At 43.2% G+C, this 18952-nt stretch overlaps 1 protein-coding gene across 4 annotated transcripts; it reads right to left on the bottom strand.

Moving 5' to 3' along the window:
- Positions 1–315: 315 nt before the first annotated feature.
- On the bottom strand, positions 316–18102 carry BIRC2 (baculoviral IAP repeat containing 2). Of its 4 annotated transcripts, XM_075919296.2 has the most exons (10): positions 17914–18102; positions 14762–14932; positions 13022–13996; positions 12813–12912; positions 11841–11919; positions 10728–10776; positions 8332–8574; positions 4867–5121; positions 4298–4339; positions 316–2493 (listed from the first exon to the last, which is right to left on the bottom strand). In XM_075919296.2, the coding sequence occupies exons 3-10, from the start codon at positions 13893–13895 to the stop codon at positions 2300–2302; spliced, it is 1836 nt and encodes a 611-aa protein (XP_075775411.1). In that variant the 5' UTR covers positions 13896–13996; positions 14762–14932; positions 17914–18102; the 3' UTR covers positions 316–2299. The 4 variants fall into 4 exon arrangements, with proteins under 4 accessions (XP_075775411.1, XP_089631872.1, XP_014425935.1 ...); XM_089775746.1 differs by having other exon boundaries at positions 13022–14932; positions 17914–18101; XM_014570449.4 differs by lacking the exon at positions 17914–18102 and adding an exon at positions 17648–17800 and having other exon boundaries at positions 13022–14932.
- Between the last annotated feature and the right edge of the window lie 850 nt (positions 18103–18952).

The following is an 18952-nucleotide window of genomic DNA, read 5'->3' as shown; positions in this document are numbered from 1 at the left end:
AATCACCAACACTCCCAGAGCTACTGGCCAAACACACCAGCAGACTCAGACACTCCAACCCACACCCTCTCCACCTGACGAATAGGCTGACCCCTGCACCATTAAGGTGCCTGCTGCTACCACCATTAGTGAATGACAATCCAGCAGAGAATGAAAGACAATCCTTACCCACCTGTTAGCTGCAGTTTTGCAAAAATATCTTCTCATTCAACTGATTGCTTTCCGCCCCCTCCCGGGACAGTCCAGCCTCTCCCATACTTTATGAAAATTAGCTTGTGGATATGAATATGCGTAACAAATATACTTGACAAAATGCCTTACGTAACATCCATTTTAATGTTACCTGCTGACGGTGCTTATCACTATTTCTGTGCATGTATCATTCTTGTACAAAAAGTTAGAACTTTGAAGTGTTTGTTTATAATTCTAAGTGTGCAAATTAAGGCCATTTCCAATGCCCCAGAAACTTAAAAGAATCAATGATCAAATCAACAGCCTGTGAATAGTCTTACTTGTCCTGTAAGTCCGCTGGCCCCACAAAGATGTGTAACTGTGCCACCTGGTACTGGAAGCATCTTGAACCTAGAGGCAAGGTGAGCCAAACAAAGGATTCCCAGCCTGGGAGCAATCAACTTATAGCTTCAGCTGGCTTTTGAAACTGCCAGGCCCACCCTAAGATGGTACCTAACAAAGGACTCTGAAAAGCTGTAGACCCAAGGTAGAGTAAAGATCAATAAGGATTAAAACTTGCTGAGGTTTCTTGCTCATTTAAAAATGTTAGTAACTTAGATTGTTTTCACTTGCAGCTACTCAGACCCTATTTTTTGTATTTAATAAAAACCACTTATCAAGCAGAGTGTAAATAATTTCTGGTAGGGGTAACCACTGTATCAGTGAAACCGATGCAGTGGGCAATCTTATGAGTTTTCAAAAGCTCCAGGCTCATGCCACATGCACATAATCCTCACTGGGCTACAGATATGGAACTACATCTCAAAGAACCTTTGTTTACCTAATCACATCTTAAAAGCTATAGCCAGTACTGTCCAGCTGCCTCGTTTCCAAGTTCAAATGCAAGACCTATACCAGGACTTAACGATTCCTTCCCAAGGACAGAGTAGTGAGTATAGGGACTGCTGCTCTGTTAGGAACATTTTCCTTCATGAGGGAGAGGAAACTGAACTGTCATCCCTTTTGTTTGTATTGAGGAGCCACCTAAATAACATTTTGATCACAGTACATTCACTCATTCTTGATTGTGCATAATATTGGCATTGTCTACCCTCAATTCTGAGTAAAGGAGGAACTAAAGTAAGGATGTAAAATCCCATTTAATTGGCTAACCAAACATACATATTAACTGGTTAACCAATTAGAAGAAGGGGGGATGCTCCAGCCTGGCTCAGGCTGGGCTGGGCCTCTCCTCCCTCCCCCCCCCCCCACACACCTTGCAAGCAGGGAGTGTTCCAGGCTGGTTGCAACAGCCCCTGCCTGGAGGATGCTCATGCCTGCAAGCAAGGCCCCTGCAGGGCTAGACCAGTTCCCTCCCAGAGCATGTGCTCCTACCACACCGGTTAATCTTAACTTGCAAGCCTCATCCTTAATGGATCAGGCTTACCAGTTAAGCCTTCACATCCCTAAAAGCAGGATTAAATTTGCTATGCAAAGTGTTATTAAAAAACAAACTAAATAGTTGGCAAACACTTTTCCATTGTCACTACTAGCTTTACATTTTTGTATAGCTTACTTTGGGAGCATTTTAAAAGCAAAAATACAGAAAGTTCATTGAACACATTTTAATGCTGTTTTCATATAATTAAATAGTATACACATTTACTGAACAGACTTTATAAAGTTGTATTCTTTAAGAACTACCAACAAAAGAGCTCAAGTAGAGGACTATAGTCTTAAAATATCATTCAAGGGTCATCTCTAGGTAAGTCTTGTGAAAATGTTAAGGTAGCTTTATATTAGGACTAAATGTTGCACTAGTAAATAATTTCTTAAGTTAGGATAAAGCCATGTTTATAGGATCGCTTCCTCATTCACCAAGAGGTTCTGAAACAGGTTCTTCACCAAAAAGTAATAAGTCTGTCAATTTTGTATGAAACATGGGTTTCACAAAAAAAAAAAAAATCTTTAGCAGCATAAGCCTTCATCTGCTCATCAGTTTACTTCATGTGACTGTGGGATAACAGCGATTTATCATCTTCTTCACTAGTTTTCCATTCTTAACATCTGACTGGGTTAGCCTTGAGCACTGCTAGGATGCACGGATGCCTCTTGTAAATTTCTCTCCTCATGAAAGAAATGTACGAACTGTACCCTTTATTGTCCCCCTGCAAATAGGGCATTTTCTAAGGGAAGGAGCACATTCTTTGCACACCACTAGATGACCACATGGAATAAATACAATAGAAACTTCTTTGTCCATGCAAACTTTACAGGTTCTTTCCTCCTGTAATCTTCTCAATTGTTCTTCTATGGGTAACCCTGTAAAGAGCAAGGGGAAAAAAGAGATTCCACTTAGCACCACAATGATTTTAAAATCCAGTAACTTCGGGGCATTCTTATTAGAGGCGGAAAAAACAATACAGTTCAGTGACTGCTACCCAGTTTTTCAATTTATATAAAATCTCCAGCCATCTTTATGTAGTGAGACAGAAAAAGCAGGTACATTTTCTAGAGCCAGGAAGTTAGGAGACGAGAAGGAAATCACTGGCAGGACAGAAGTAGGAAGCATAGGCAGACAATGGAATAGTCAGCAGATATGGAAAGCTATAGTTCTTAAGACTGTCCATTGTTTATGCCTCCAAGTAATTACACAGTAAGACAGTGGTCCCCAACCTTTAGAGGCTCTCGGGTGCCCGGGGGTGGGGCCACTCACGCGCCAGGCGCCCGGGGTGCAGGGCCGCGCGTCCAGGGGCACACCAGGGGACAGGGATGCCCTTGCACCTGGCGCCAGCATGCCCGAGGGCCGGGGCTGTCCGAGCGCCTTGTGCCATGGGCCCAGGGCTGGCGCCGCCGCCTGAGCCACGCGCCTTGAGCACCGCGTGCCCGAGTGCCCAGGGGCTGGGGCCGCCCGAGCGCCACGCACCTGGCGCCGGTGCGTGTCGCGCGCGTGGGGCCAGCACCTCCAGTGCGCCGCGTGCCGGGGGCGGGGCCGGCCCAGGTTGTCGGCAGAAACACACAAACGCCCCAACGGGCGCCATGGCGCCTGCGGGCACTGCGTTGGGGACCACTGCAGTAACATTTTAGAAGCTCAGTGAACTTGGGACATCCTCTGGTGGCAGCCATTTTCAGCATTCAAAGCACAGGGGAAGCGTTTATGTTAACTAATTACAAATAGAATGTGTGCCCATGCCCAGATTTTATTTAGAAAGCACTAAACTATCAGGTGTGTCTGATCAAAAGCACCCCTGTAATTACAGTGGTGTATGAATAATCTGTAAAAAATATGCTGTGAGGTATTTGAAAAGTGACCACCACATTAATCATTAGTATTCTTGTGTAATGTAGGTCTGGAGTTATAGAAATGACAGTGTTTACCAGACACATGTGCGGAGGGTGACTGGTCTGTGAAAGTGAGTTTTAAAAAGGCGCTATCCAAGCTCACTCTTTCCTAGGACCCAGCCCTTTGATTTTTATGGGGGAGATCCTGACAAAAGAATTTGTCAGCCAAGTTGCTAACATCATGTGTTAAGATTTTATTTTTAGCTTAAGTCTTCGTCTACTAGAAAGTGACTACAAGATTTTACTTCAATGCTTTATACTCAAGATTAGTTGGTTTAGTTTGGATTAAGGAATAAAACAGCACTGTGTTTAAACTGAACTACTGGATAACTCTAGTTAAATAGCAAACTGGTGAATATGACCCCTTTGCAGGCAGAATAGACCTTTAATATCTGGAACGGGGTTGGGGGGGGGGGGGGGGGGGAAGGAGACTGAATAACGTGGAACACACTTTTGTGGAAAAAAAGAATTGTGACTATGAAGTCACTCTACAAATAGTAACCAAGGCTGGACTGGTTACTGGAGTGTTAGTGTGCTGTGACAGAACCACTGAACCAGGCTAGACTACACTCAGAATAACTTGTATGCTGGTAGACTGTTTGAGAGCACTGTCAGTTGGGTGCAAAGCAAAGCATTATGAAGCAATCAAGACCACAGAGCAGGGTGTGACAATCCCTCACTTGTCTGTCACGTTCTGTGGTATAATCCACTGTCAAATGAAAAAAAAATATGTTTGACAACCATAATTATCCAGACCATTCAAATAAGTGAAATTGAAATTTACCTAATGTGTCTTCTGTGGGGACATACTTAATGTTCTTTTCAACTAAAGAAACAAAAGGAACATTTTAGTCATCAGAATTATCAAATTCTACTGAATATAATCTACTGCTTTAGTACTACACAGACTGTTTGTAGAGCCCTGTGTGTTGATATCCACGGAGCTGCAGGGCCCTACTGGAAACTGCAGCAGTGAAAAACAGCAGCATGTCAGGCTGCCACTCACAGGACACAGATGGCTGCCTGGAATGGACTCGTGCTGTCTAAGTGGTTCACGTGTTCTTGAACAGCTGCTGGTGAGCCTGGTACCCACTGAGGTAGGTAAAGCTGAGGGAGGTACAGCCACACTGGAGAAGCTGCCCCAGCTGAGCACTAACTCAAGATGTTGCTGCTTTCATGGGCGCGGTTCCTGGTAGAGCCCTGCAGATACCTGCTTTGTATCCATGATATCCATATCGGCAGGTACAAAAATTTCTCTGCACAGAGCTCTATGTATTAAGAATAAAGTGTGTTAGACTTAAAGGCAATTAAAGAGAGACTAAAAAGGAAAGACAGTAGGTCTGTGTAACTCACCAAATAAATCTTTGTATAATATAGGATCGCACTCTCGCAGGCAGTTTCGGAATATGAGCGCTGCTTCATTTCCTTTCACTAAAATTGTATCAATCAGTTCCCTTGCTTGCAATGGAGTTTGGGTTTTTTGTTTAATAACATCATGTTCAAGTTCAGAAATCACTTTGGCTGATAGTAAACTCTCTAGGACAGGAAGCACACACGTCAAACGCTGAAACAAAGCCAGTCGATTCTTACGGATTAAGGACAGGTCATCTGAAATTCAAGGGAAAAAATTCAGGAAGTTAAAAATCTTGAAAATTGCATTGTTACCAGTAACTGATGTGGACTATCAAGTTAGAGATCTTAATGCTTTTCATTCCACTTCCCACTCCAGGTCAGTAGTTATTTACAAGAATTACAGACTTTACATATGAGGCAGACAAACAGTTTAAGTTCTATGAAGTTTTACCATGCCCCTCTTCTCCAAGAGGGCTATCTTATACATTAACTGGTGTTGGGGAATAAAGTTATATTTATTGCCCAGGTGAAATGCACAGACCCAAAGGCCTGTTATGTCATTGGCACTAGCTTAAAAAAAAAAAAATCTACTGCCAATCAAAAATACTGGCAAAGCTGGGTGGACTAATTTTTTTTCCAAAAAATATCCACCCCACACAGGGACAGGATTATGTGAAAGACCAAAGAACAGAACACTCAATACACAATTGTGATTTTCCAGGGTGTCTATCCAATTTTACACTGTGGATATAAGTGCTAGGAATATACACACCACATTTTAATGTGTTGTGCTACAGAAATTAAGTCATGACTCCTACTGTTTTTCAGGAGTTTCAAGCCCAAATTCAAAGCCTTACAAGAATATATGCTTTTCAGTTTGCATACAAGAATCAAAGGAGAGAGATAGAGGACCTTTTCAAGGCCACTTCTATTTCACTCCCCCTTCATTAAGGTAAGACCAAATATCTAATTCTACAGTGTCCCTGACAGGTGTTTGTGCAACCTGTTTTTAAAAGACTTCAGCGATAAGCATTCTAGACTTCCTTGGCAAGCTGTTACAATACTTAACTAATCTTATATGCAGTAGACTTCCGATAATCCAGAACCTTTGGGATCTAGGTGGTGCAGGATTATTGGATATGCCCGACTATCAGGAGGTACTATAAACTGGTTATTTATAACCACACACACTCAAGTGTTTTTAACCCTTTTTATTGTAGCACAAGCACTGTCCAGCTTCAGACAATGCCAGTGGCAGACTGACTCGGTCCTGTCCAGTCTTGCTTGGTTCAGCTGCCGCCACCCTGTGACTTGTTTTTTGCCAAAGCTCACTCACTAGGCTCTTGCCATTTTGATGCCAAACTATCAGGCATGCCGTACAATTGGATGCCAGACTATGGAGTTTTACTGTAGTTTGAATTCCCTCCCCCCCAGCATGTAACCCAGAATTCCCTTTCTGCAGGCTAAGCCCATTCAGTAGACATTGAGACCAATTGTTCTTTGCCCTCTTCAGACGAGTCTGGCAATACTGTAAGGCAGGGGCGGCCAAGCAGAGAGCTGCATGCGGCTCTTTGCTCATAGAAATGCAGCTCTTATGAATTAGCGTTACCATACGTCCGGTTTTTCCCCAGACATATCTTTGTTTTCCAATGTTAAAAAAGCTGGCCAGATAGCAATTTAACACAAAAAAAAAAATCTGGGATTCGGGAAAGGGGTGGCAGCACCTGCCTTCAAGGGACCATTCAACTGTCTTTCGGAGCCGCGCGCCTGGATAGTTCATGGCCACTCCGTGCACGCATGCCTGGAGGGAAAGCACATAGCTATAGCGGTGACTCTAGTGAGACCCAAATTTAATAGAACCTGAGGCTGGGAGAGGAATTGCGTTAGAGGGGGAGGGCAGGGGGTGCCTGGCTCTGGGGGAGGGCTAGGTGCATTGGGTTAGAGCAGGGAGGCTGGGGGGAGCCTTAGGGTTATAGATTGAGCAGTTTGTCAAGCCCTATCTACTTGTCCATGGCGAGTAGATTTCAGCCAGTTGCTCCGTGCGCCCTATTCACCGGCGCTTTGCGCCTGCACAGTGCTGCTCTGGTGCATGAGCAGTTCAGGGCTGGTGAGTGGCTCTCGCCAGGGTTTGTCAAGCCCTAGTTATAGATCTATAAAAATATAATATGTGGCTCTTTGCACTATCATCCACAGCTATTTTGGCTCAGTCCAACTGGTTGGCTGCCCCTGCAGTAAGGGCTGTTTTATCAGTACCTTTCCCTCCTATCCCCCTTAATCTTCAATGCTAAACATGGCCAGGTTTCCTTCCCTCCCCCCAACTAAACCCTTCATTATGCAGGATTTTCAGTGCTTCAGGTACTGAAATTAGGCTGACCAGTTTATAATTCTACAGGTTTTCCAATGTTTCTCTTACCAAAGGCAAGCAAACATAGCACCTTCCTTCCTTTGGGATCTCCTGAAGGTAACTTAGAGTTCCTTATGCAGTCTTAGAATTAGCTTAAGCACCACAGGGTTAGTTGGGTCAGACCCCACTGACTAACTATATCTAACTATGTTCCTTGAAGTATCTAGTCTCCTGTACTTTAAACTCCATGGCTATGTCTACATTGTGCTCTTGTGCAACATATGCAAATCGCCACACCTCATTTGCATATTCAATGAGCCACCATTTTCCTCAAGGGGCTTTTGCAGAAGGAGCAGCCTACACTGCTTCTTGTGCAAAACCCCTCTATTGAACAAGAGCGGTTCTGCCTGAAAATAAGCGGCAGAATGGCTCTTGCGCAACAGGGTTTTTGCACAAGAAGCAGTGTAGGCTGCTCCTTCTTCCGCAAAAGCCCCTTGTGCAAAATGGCGGCTTAAGTATGCAAATGAGGCATGGTACTGTTTGCCATGCCTCATTTGCATATGTTCTTGCGCAAGAGAGCAATGCAGATGTAGCTTAAGTGTAGCTTAAGACTACAGCTGAGTAGTCACAGAAATAACAGAGCTGATTAGTAGTAAATTCAGGAGACCAAGAAATGCTTGTAAGTACAAATTTGATGTGGTAGAAGTCAGTTCTTTGGTTTATATCCATAGTAGCCAACCAGTTCTGAAGTAGTAGTCACTACAGTGAGTACTGCTATAGCGAACTAGCCAAGCAACTGATCAAATAGCCACATGTGGGGCTAGTATGCCAGACACCATGTTTATATGACTGACCTATCAAAACACTGGCATATCGACAAAAAGTACAGTCCATGAGTCCATCTACATTGTACTCCTTAGCAGAGTCAAGACCATATGGAGCCTTAGGGAAGCCAGGAGCGCATCACTAAGAACAACTGCAAGATTGGTGCCTACATTCCATACTGATAGTGTTAATCCTCAATTTTTTTAAAAAGAGGTAAATTAAAATGAATAGACCTTACCCCAGAATTAGCTAAAAACCTAAACAGATTATAGTGAAACCAAGTGCCAGATGCTTACCTGATGCTACTTCTTCAGACTGTCTTTCCTTCTCCTCTTCCCTCTTTTCATCTTCTGCAGTAAGCAGATCAGACACCAGTTCATTAATTGTCTTGTAATTTTCCTCAGTTGCTAAGATTTTACTCTGAACAGTCTGCTTTATTAGTCTTCTACTAAATCCCATCTCCAAGGCAGCTTTAACCACTGGGGTGTTCATCATGATTGCATCTTCTGAATGGCTGTCTCCAGATCCAGAATGAAGATCTATTCAAAATAAATTGGGATGAAGAGAATAATTTAGTTGATTTGAAAACTTTAGATATTTCTAGCATCATGAATATAAAAACCTAGAAGTTTATCATAGTAATCATTTAATACAATGGGCCCTAATTTCTTAATAAAAAGATTTCAATTTAGAACGGTTTACAATTTTATTAGGATGATTTAAACAAAAAAAGCTTTGCTATAACAAAAATCTTAAACCAGCCACAGCAGGGGAATCCAGGTCACATCATTGCTGACCATTAGATTAGAATAAAAGTGTTAGGGAGGTATGTGCATAACTCTCTCATATATTATACCAACTTTTGAGTCCAATTGCATTAATAGAAAGGTTACAGTTCTACTACTGGTAATCCTTTTCCTGGCACTTGCAATCGAGGCCACTGACACTATGGGGAAGTCAGACAGCACTGTCATCATACTTGATTATTCCACTGAAGAAAGCAACTTCACAGACCTAGAGGAAGCTGTCTAACACTGTAGGGCTACGTCTACACTGGCATGATTTTCCAGAAATGCTTAAAACGGAACCGTTTTCCGTTATAAGTATTTCCGGAAAAAGAGCGTCTACATTGGCAGGATGCTTTTCCGGAAAAGCCCTTTTTCTGGAAAAGCATCCATGGCCAACGTAGATGCGCTTTTCCCGGAAAAAAGCCCCGATCGCCATTTTCGATCAGGGCTTTTTTGCGGGAAAAGACTACTGTGTGTCTACACTGGCCCTTTTCCGGAACAGTTTTCCGGAAAAAGGACTTTTGCCCGAGTGGGAGCAGCATAGTTTTTCCGGAAAAGCAGCTGATTTCTTACAGTAGATCATCAGTGCTTTTCTGGAAATTCAAGGGGACAGTGTAGACAGCTCGCAGCTTATTCCGGAAAAGCGGCTGATTTTCCGGAATAAGTGGCCCCATGTAGACACAGCCTAGTAGTTACATGTGTCTACAAGCTAGCAATGCCCACTTTTGAAGGTGCTGGCATAGTTGCAGGGCCCTCAGCAGGGTAGGGTTGTATGTACCTTGTTTAATTATAGCACCCTTTAAGAAGCTCTGATATTAGAGTGGTCCAAACCTTGGGTTATTCTAGCAGAAGACAGCATGATCAATGAGCCCACTGAGTCCAGTGAGAGCAGGGTGGGCAAATACTGACCCACAGGCCTGATTCGGTCCACCAGGGTTAGCTCCTGGTGGACACCCCCCCACACACACACGCACACTATATTTACCTGCATGGCCACAAGTACCAGCAATCTCATCTCCTGTTGGCCATGGAGTGCCATTCCCAGCCAATGGGAATGGTAGGAAGCAGCATGCACCAGGACACCATTTCCTACACTCCCATCAGCTTCAGATCACTGTTCCTGGCCAACAGATACCTGCAGCTGTGCAGATAAAACAGCAACAGCCCATTGGGGCTAATCATGCTGAATTGCCACTGTGTTACTGTCCACCACAGAGTTAGACACTACACAAAGGCAAACTTTTTTTTTTTTTAAAACCACCCACACACAGTAGCTACGTCTAGAAAGGCATGATTTTCTGCAAATGCTTTTAACGGAAAAGTTTTCCTTTAAAAGCATTTGCGGAAAAGATCATCTAGATGGGCATGGACGCTTTTCCGCAAAAGCACTTTTGCGGAAAAGCGTCTGTGCCAATCTAGACACCCTTTTGCACAAAAAAGCCCCAATCACCATTTTCGCGATCAGGGCTTTTTTGCGCAAAACAAGTCTGAGCTGTCTACACTGGCCCTTTTGCACAAAAGGACTTTTGCCCAAACTGAAGCAGCATAGTATTTCCGCAAGAAGCACTGATTTCTTACATGAGATCGTCAGTGTTCTTGCGGAAATTCAAGAGGCCAGTGTAGACAGCTGGCAAGTTTTTCCAGAAAAACTTGCCAGCCTAGACACAGCCAGTATGTATACAAATTCCTAGCATTGGGGAAGTTATAAAAGGATGAGAAATTTCTGGCAAACAAACTTGAAAGGACTATTTTAGTATAAAATTTCAGATACGTCATGTACTTAAGTCAACTATACAACTAATAAGAAAAATAATGCTGCTGCTTCTAAAATGCTATGAAGTACTTAGCAAGCTAATATTTACATTACATGTTAGTTAACATCTTTCATGCTACATGGTACGTACTTGATGGATCAGCACTTTCGTCCACAGGAGTATCTGAAGTTGACAAAAGCTACAGAATGCAAAGAAAGCATTAAAAATAAAGTCAGCATCCTTTTCTCTTTGCATACAAGACTGATAATTCCAGTGCATTCTGTTATTGTAGCATTTAAGAGCCCTAATCATGGGCCAGAACCTTAGAGCTAATTTGTCCCATCACAAGCCTCCCCCTCATGCCAATGGTCTGCAATTAAGAATTTTAACTCAATAGTCTAGGTGAAATATTTGTAGATAAGATTATGCAAGTCTCAACAACTCCTACTATGAATGCGTATGGGGTAAAATCGAAGCAGTTTCTACAACTTAAGTTTCTCTAGGGGTATGTCTACACAACATTATTTCAAAATAAATTTCAAAATAACTGCCTACTGTGTAGATGTGGACTAATGTCAAAATACTGCCAAACTGGAGGACTTCTTACTCTGACTCCCGTAACCATCATTGTATGAGGAGTAAGGGAAGTCAGAGGAGGAGTGCTCCATTTCAAAATAAGTGCTGTGTAGATGCTCCCAATTTTGAAATAAGCTACACAATTGACATTTATTAAACACAACTGAATTAAGCCCTGCTGTGTAGACACACCCTAGACTACATTACACACTATGCTTTCTTTATGCAAAAATCTGTTGCAAATAGTTTTTAAAAGTCCCACAACTGTGAAGCACCGAGAACCAGTTTCTGTACTTATATTTATTGATCTGATGTAATCACTAAACCCCCATATAATCAGAACTACCTTTCTTGATACCAAGTCCAGAATTCTTGTTGCCTGATACCAAGTGTTACAAAGTTTGACTGTTGTGTTCTTCAAATGGCCTGTGGTCGCAATACTACCAGTTCAATATCAAGTCTAATGCCACAAATTGTTCATGGAAACAGCGTTAAGAGTCTGGTTTGAAGACTAATAGAATTAAGTCCATTCATTTCTGTGTAAAGCTGTCTCTATGAGCAATCAAACTTAAAACTCATACCAGTCACAACCTAAAGCAGTATCTAGAAAGCAGAGGGGGGAAGTTGTGTACCACCGTCTAATGTTGATATTAGCAACCAAAAAGTTACATTAAAAAGTTAGTCTACCTGTTCAAGGAGATGGGGGAATCTTGCCTGAATTTGATTGACAAATTCTCGCCCTTTTATTCCCAGTAGATACTCACATCTAAAAACAAAATGAAATGGATGTAAAAATTAAATATTTTAAAACTTCAGTCTAAACTTTGCATTTGTTAATTTAAAAATTTCTCACTCAAGATGAAGAATCCCCTGTTAAAGTTAATGGGGGACATGAACAAGGAGCTAAGCAAGAGTTGGATTTATAATTTAATAGCTTAGGGGTGGCCAACCCATTTAACAAAGAGCCAAAACAGCAGCAGAAAAAAAAATGCAAAGAGCTGCACCAAGATTGTCAAGCAAAAAACAAAACAAAAAAAGCCACAGAACAGAATTGAGCAAAAACAAAAAAAAAATTTAAAAAGGAGGCTGCCCCTTTAAGACAGCTGCTATCTTGGGCGCCATTTTTAAAACCCACAGCTCTGACCCAGTAAGCACCGGGAAGTCAGGGGCCGCTTGGGGGGGGGGGGGGAGCAGCATGCCCACAAGCAGCTTCACGAGCTGCGGGTTGGCCATGGCTGTAATAGCTGATGGCAAACTATGTATCAAAGATCAGCATACAAAACTGTCCAATTTGAACAATGATTTCCCCCCCTTGAACTGTTCTCCACTTCATTAAAGCGATTTAAAATTAGTTAGCATATGGGGAGATATACAAAGGTACAAATCGTGGTTACATGTTCGACATCTGTCTTTGAAAAATCCTTTCCTAGTTAGTGTCATTTCCCCCCCCCCCCCCATTAGGAAGTATTTATATTTTATTAGTCAGAGATGTTCTCAATTCTTTTGATATGGAACTCTTGTACAGAGACAAATTTAAAAGCCCTCTGTATTGACCTAACTCTGCTCCCACTGACAAATTTCCAAGTAAAAAGACTATACAGGAAGTTATGAAAGTACACTGGCCTAATTCTTCCACTTAGAACTTTTTGAACAAGTTACCTTGGAAACCATTTTGCATGCTCAATCCATGGATCATCTCCAGACTCCCAACACCTTAATCCTCCATCACAGCAAAAACATTTGACATCATCATTACGACCTTTAAAAGCAAGTTCACAAAGTATTAAACAATTGTTCACACAAGCAATTACTTAGCTTTGGTTTGTTTCAGGGTTTGCTAAGTCATTAGATGAATTAACTTTTCTTACCTACATAATAAAACCCAGCTGCTGCAAGCTGTTCAGGGCGAACTGGAATTCTTGTTGGCCAGTTCATGAATGTTTTAACACGAGCCACACAAGTTTGCATGCTCTGGTTAGAAATGCTGTATGTTTGTTGATCTCTCGTTTGATTTTCCACGAAAGGGCAATTAGGAAAGTATCTCCGATGCTCTGCCATGGCATTATCCTTTGGTTCCCAATTACTTAGTTGCCCCCCACAAGTAAAGCAAGCAACTTTGTCTGCTGGCCCAATGTAGTAAAAGCCAGCTTTTGCTAGATCTGTTGGTGATAAAAATGTCAGGGGCCACGTGTGAAAAGTACGTAGTCTAGCAGCTTCTGCGCTCATTCCGGGATTATAAAAGTTAACTCTCAGGTGCAATGGGTCCTCCGCTGCCCCAGAAGTTAGTGGTTCTTGAGGAAAACTAGAGAAATGAGTACTGTAATAACCAAATTGTTCTAAGCTTGGAGTCATGGTTATTGAATGCAAAGATGGTGAAAGACTGTTGATTGTAGCTGGAGGTGAAAAGGCTGAATATGAGGATGATCCAAGATTACTAACTGAAGTCAAATTCTGAATATAGCTGCAGCTAGGATAGAGCTGTTTATGTTTTTCCATAGCATTGTCGCCTTGTTTCCAGTTATCCAACATCAAGCCACAACTGAAGCATTTAACTTTATCTTTCACACCCGTGTAATAAAACCCAGCCCGGGCAAGACTCCTTTCAGAAACTGGAACATTGACAGGGAAAGTAGAAAATGTGGACATTCTGTAGAGTTCACATGACAGCTCATACTTCAATTCACACACAGTGCTGTTATTCATCAGACTAGCCAGGAATGAGCTGCTTTCCACTATGTTCATAATGAAATATTATGGAAGAATGGGACAAGTCTTTCTCTGGGAGGTAGTTTTGTGCATGGAGGTGATTTTGAATAATTCCCAGGCCATATAAAAGTGAGGACCTGAAAGTGAAACATTTTGTTTTATAACACTGAGCACAGATGTTAAAGGAATTAGTTGATTCTTAAGTGTTCTAACTGGGAATTCCTAATTTTCAACTGCACAATTGTTTAAAAGAAGAGTTACACACCCTCAAATTACAGAAAGTATATCAGACTGTCATCACATGTCATTTTCCCTTTGAGATGAAAAGTGTCAGTGACACTCTGGTGCAGATGAGATTTGGGATGCAGTAAAGAAAAAAATATGGAAGGGTGATCAAAATCCACCCCAATAAAGAAACTAAAATGGTAAAACTGAAGACACTGCATCTTACTATCATATTCCAAATTATTCATATATCTGTAAAGATTGATAAGAGTGTTGCATACTTATGTTGAAATTCTAACCTGAGACATTTAGAACAAATCCCAAGATTTCTAAAGTATTAGACTGCTAAACAAAAAACCAATTGTTTCAACAATTTTCACACAAGACAAAAAAAATTAAAGGTTATACTCAACTGCCTTACATAGAGGCAATCTAACTCAGGCAAAAATTATTCTTGCCCATACCAGCTGACACCACCATGTTCCACAGACGTGGAACAGCCCCAAGTTATTTCCTTCCATGACACTATCATATAGTACTAGGCGTCAACTTAACCAGGTTGCATGGGTACAGCTGCACTCTTATAACATTTAATACACATACTGGAATATTCTAATATCTTGTATAGATTAATTAAAAGATCTTTGTAGGCCATGTTCATAAAGCAAAGCACTTACAGAAATATATTTTAAATTTTAGTTTCTTTATTTGTGCACAAAACTACCTCCCAGATTTCAGACTGAAGTCCCTTTTAAGGGGCTCACACCTCCATAATGAGATTTGTCGTTCACAAGAAGAAATTGTAAATATCTATTGTCTGAAACATCTGATTCTTGTGTTGCCAAAACCTGTAAAGTAGAAGAGAAACATTTTCTTACAAAAACAAGGTTAATTGTTGTAATTGTCAACTGCAATATTTTTCAAATAAGCCTGTTGAAAATTAGAATCTCAAAGCTACTTTTCTTAATGGTTTGACAGCAGGTTTCAGGATAGTTAAAGGTCACTTCCATGAATACTGACATGAAATCCTATTCCCACCTTGTTAACCTGGTATTGAAAACATTCATAAGAGTAACTGATTTCATAAGTTGTCAAATATTTGGCAGATTGGCCACTTAGACTATGATCTATCTACTTTACATAAATCAATCTATGTTTAGAGGTGCAACCTAAACAGATACAACCCAGGTTTAAATTGGTATTTAAAAAAAAAGTCACAAAAGTTGTACCAGTTCACCTAAACCAATTAAGTTAAACAAGGGCTTGTCTAAATTCAGTTGTCCAATGTAATATGCATTGTCAAAGCCAAGTGCCCTCCCACCAAAGGAAAAACCCTCAACCCTACAAAATACAACCAAAAGTTCCAAAAGTGCAGGGGATAGAAGTTAGAGTCTGTAATTTTAGTGTGTCTGTTTTTTGCTGAGTTTCAAGCTGAAAAGTCTCTGAAGTGTTCCATGCTTTCATTGAACACAATACACAAATATGGGGAGGCCAAGGAGATATATACCCCCCACAGTAACTGTTTCCAAGCAAACAGCAGCAGCTTCAGTTTGGTAATGGCTTATTGATACCATGTATTTAAATGGTCACTGGGGCACAGTGAGTGGGAGGGAGCAAGAAGCCAGTCTTCCCCTTTCTCAGCCCCTGATCCTAGCTGGTTCGATTAACTCAGCTACATCTCCAACAAGATGCAAGGGGGGCACCTAGATCATATCCACTCTATTTCTCTAAACAGGTGCCTCAGTGGAAGTACATGAAACTCCAAAGTAGGCAGCTGTGGAACATATAACTGGAGATTGATTTATACCCAGAGCATGAGGTTTTAGATATCTTCCAAATCTTTTCATTTAAATATTAACTATGGTAACTCTGGATAGTCTTGTAATCAATGTAATCATCCAATCCCTCTTTGAATCTTTTTAAGTGTTGTAGCAGTAAGTTCCACAATCCAAAAAGTATTTCCTTTAATCAATTTTCATTTTGCCACCTTTCAATGTTAATGTTCGCTTGTTCTTATGTTATGAGCTAGAGAAGGGATGCATTAGTCTAACTTCAATGCATCTTCAATATTCTCATCACTTATTCATCTCCCTTTCGAAGGGCATGCCTACACAGAGCAAACGGGAAACTTAGGGTTAAATAGCTGCAGGTGTAAAGACAAACTGAGTGAATTCATCATGTGAATGCTTTTATGGAGTGACAGTTTGCAGTCACCTAATACCTTAAGAAAAGCATCACATGGGGAGGGGGGGTAACATACACTGAAATTTAGGCACACTGACTACACCCCTGCAGTTGATTTTAGTTTTAAGTGACCCTTAGTAGACATGCCCTTAAAAAATAACCAAGTCTTAAGAATTTTTAAAAAGTGGTTATTTTTTAAGTTAGACTAACATGACTATACCACTAAGACTTTTAAACCCCAATCTTGCCACTCATCTATTTTTCCAGTCCCTTAATTATTTGTATTGCCCTTATCTGAATCCCCCTTTGAGATAGGGCGACCAGTGGCACACACAGTATTCCAGATGAGGAAGTGCCATAATGTATGGCATGGCATATCTGAATTGAGCTCATAAGTTCAGAATGCATGCTACATAAACTATTTGAGTTTTCCCCTGCAATAGTAAGCAGTATCAAGCAACATCTGACATGTGCTCACCAAGCATAGTTAAGTAACCCTGAAATACATCACAATCATATCTGGCCTTGACTAAACCTAGTATTTCAAAAGGTACATTATGTTTTTATTTACACTGAAAAACCACACATTTTGCATTTGTTTCTTTCCCCTGCTTTAACTATACAAATATGAGCCCAGTATAGCTTACAAGGGCTATGCATGCTTAACCTTCCAGAACAAAAGGAAAAACGATTTAGTGCTTTAAAAACTAACAAGATGGTTTAATGGGTGATGAGCTTTCATGGGCCAGACACTTCCTCAGATCATAGTCTGGAAGAGAAAGTGGGTCTGGCCCAGGAAAGCTCATCACCTATTAAACCATCTTTCAAGTGCTACATCGTTCTTCCTTTTGTTTTAGCAAAACCAGACTAGCACAGCTACCTCTCTCTAGCTTTCCAGAGCGAATGTCTCAGTGCTCCACTAAGACTACCTGCAGTTTCTTCCTTGAACTTGAAAGAAGGGAATAATTATAGGACACAATTTACGACCAGGCCCCACCGCACATGGGGGTGGGTGGATGGAGCAGTATGCGAGTCTCCGAGTTTCACGCAGCACCAGCCGCACTCCGCAAGGCCTAGCGACCCTCGGGCTGGGAGAGAGCTCCGCAGGTCACCGCGTCCAGGCCCCGCCCCACAGCCACGCGCACGCCGGCCGGCCGGCCGAAGGTTCCCCGTCAGCACAAGTCGCATGACAGCCGCGGTTACACAAGGACCTCGGCTTTCATGGTCCGAACTGGCCCCGGCGCTCAGGGAGCTGGAAACACCCCCCGGGGCGGCCCGCGGGCTCAAAAAAAAGAGGGTCCAAAACTCAAATCTTTCAACAAGACGCAGTTTGGAGCCCTCCACGCAGGAGTGCGCCACGCGCGGGGCTGGCAACTTACACTGCTGCGTCAAGCGCCGCCCGCGCCCAACGTGGCGGCCCAGGCCAGCCCGGCTTAACCGCTCCACCAACGGCTCCCGCGTGCCCGCCCCGCGCGCTGACTGGCGCCGTTAGCGACTCACGCGCACGTCTCTCCCGCACCCAGCGGCCACCCCAGCACGTAGCCCTGCTGCCCCCCCAGCGTATAGGCGGCATCGACAGCCCCTCCTCGCGCCCTTTGGCTGCGGATGGGTCGGCCCGGGGACTGCGCCCAGCTGCGATACTCACCCAGCGCTGCGCTGAGCCTCACGCACGATTGGGCGGCCGCGGCGCATCCCAGGCAGTTATATACCCCGGCAGGCCACGGTCGCTTGGAGGGCGCAGCCTTCGTCACGCGGAAACTCCCCGCCCTACGCGCGGCGCCAAAATCCTCAGACCTGAGCTGGGGAAAGTCCTCCTCCTGCCGGTGCGCATGCGCCCGTTGGCCTAGGCGGTGGCGGCAGCAGCAGCAGCAGCAGCCGGGACAAGCGTGTGGTGGGGCCGGATCGTAGCGGGCACCGGGTCTGTCCCTGGGCCTGGCGCAGCCACACAGAGCGCGCCCCGCTGGCCGGCACCAGGGTGCTCCAGGGCACCCCTCACAGCCTGAAGCCAGCCCCTCAGTCCTGCGCTTCCCCCCGTCTCTGGCTTGTCGCGGGAGGCGAGAAGGCGCGAACTCATTACAGCTGCCCGCGGCGCGTCGTCCAGGCCTGGCCGGCTGCCGCCTTCAGCTCCAGGTGCTACGCGCTGAAGCAGGAGCAGCCCCCGCAGACTTCACTGGAAACAAATATTCTTGGCAGGGCAGCGTGTGGGGGGGCAAAACAGCAGGAATCGGATCCTCCGCATAGCAGTCGACTCGCTCAGGGTTGTGCCCTGTTCGCACATACACAGCCTGTGGGGCAGGAACAGCTGGGCTGCTCCTCTCGTTTAATGTACATTTGGGGACTTGGGATCAAGTAGAGCCAAAGTTTATGGGGAACGATCAGGGGGCCGACCACATAACAGCTGTGCAGCCCCTTCCCCCCTTCAGAATGAAATAATGCTTTCTCAGGAAGCAGGGAAGGGATGGGGGTGAGGGGAGGTGTTAAAAGAGCAGAATCAGGCTTTTTGATCAAAACTTGACCATGTGAATGAATCTAAAAGGCCACCTTTAATCTCTTTTAAATATCTCTGGAAATGCACAGGAAAATCCCTCCTCATGAGTGTAGTTTAAAAAGCCAAAATATTCTGTTTGGAGTAAATCTAATTACATTATCTCCCTCTCCCCCATGCTTACTACTCCCTAAGGGAC

Source organism: Pelodiscus sinensis, chromosome 1 (assembly GCF_052426305.1).
Source record: "Pelodiscus sinensis isolate ZL-2025 chromosome 1, ASM5242630v1, whole genome shotgun sequence".
Classification (NCBI taxonomy): domain Eukaryota; kingdom Metazoa; phylum Chordata; order Testudines; family Trionychidae; genus Pelodiscus; species Pelodiscus sinensis.
The sequence above is the reverse complement of the archived record's forward strand: the minus strand, read 5'-3'. Positions and strand labels throughout refer to the sequence as shown.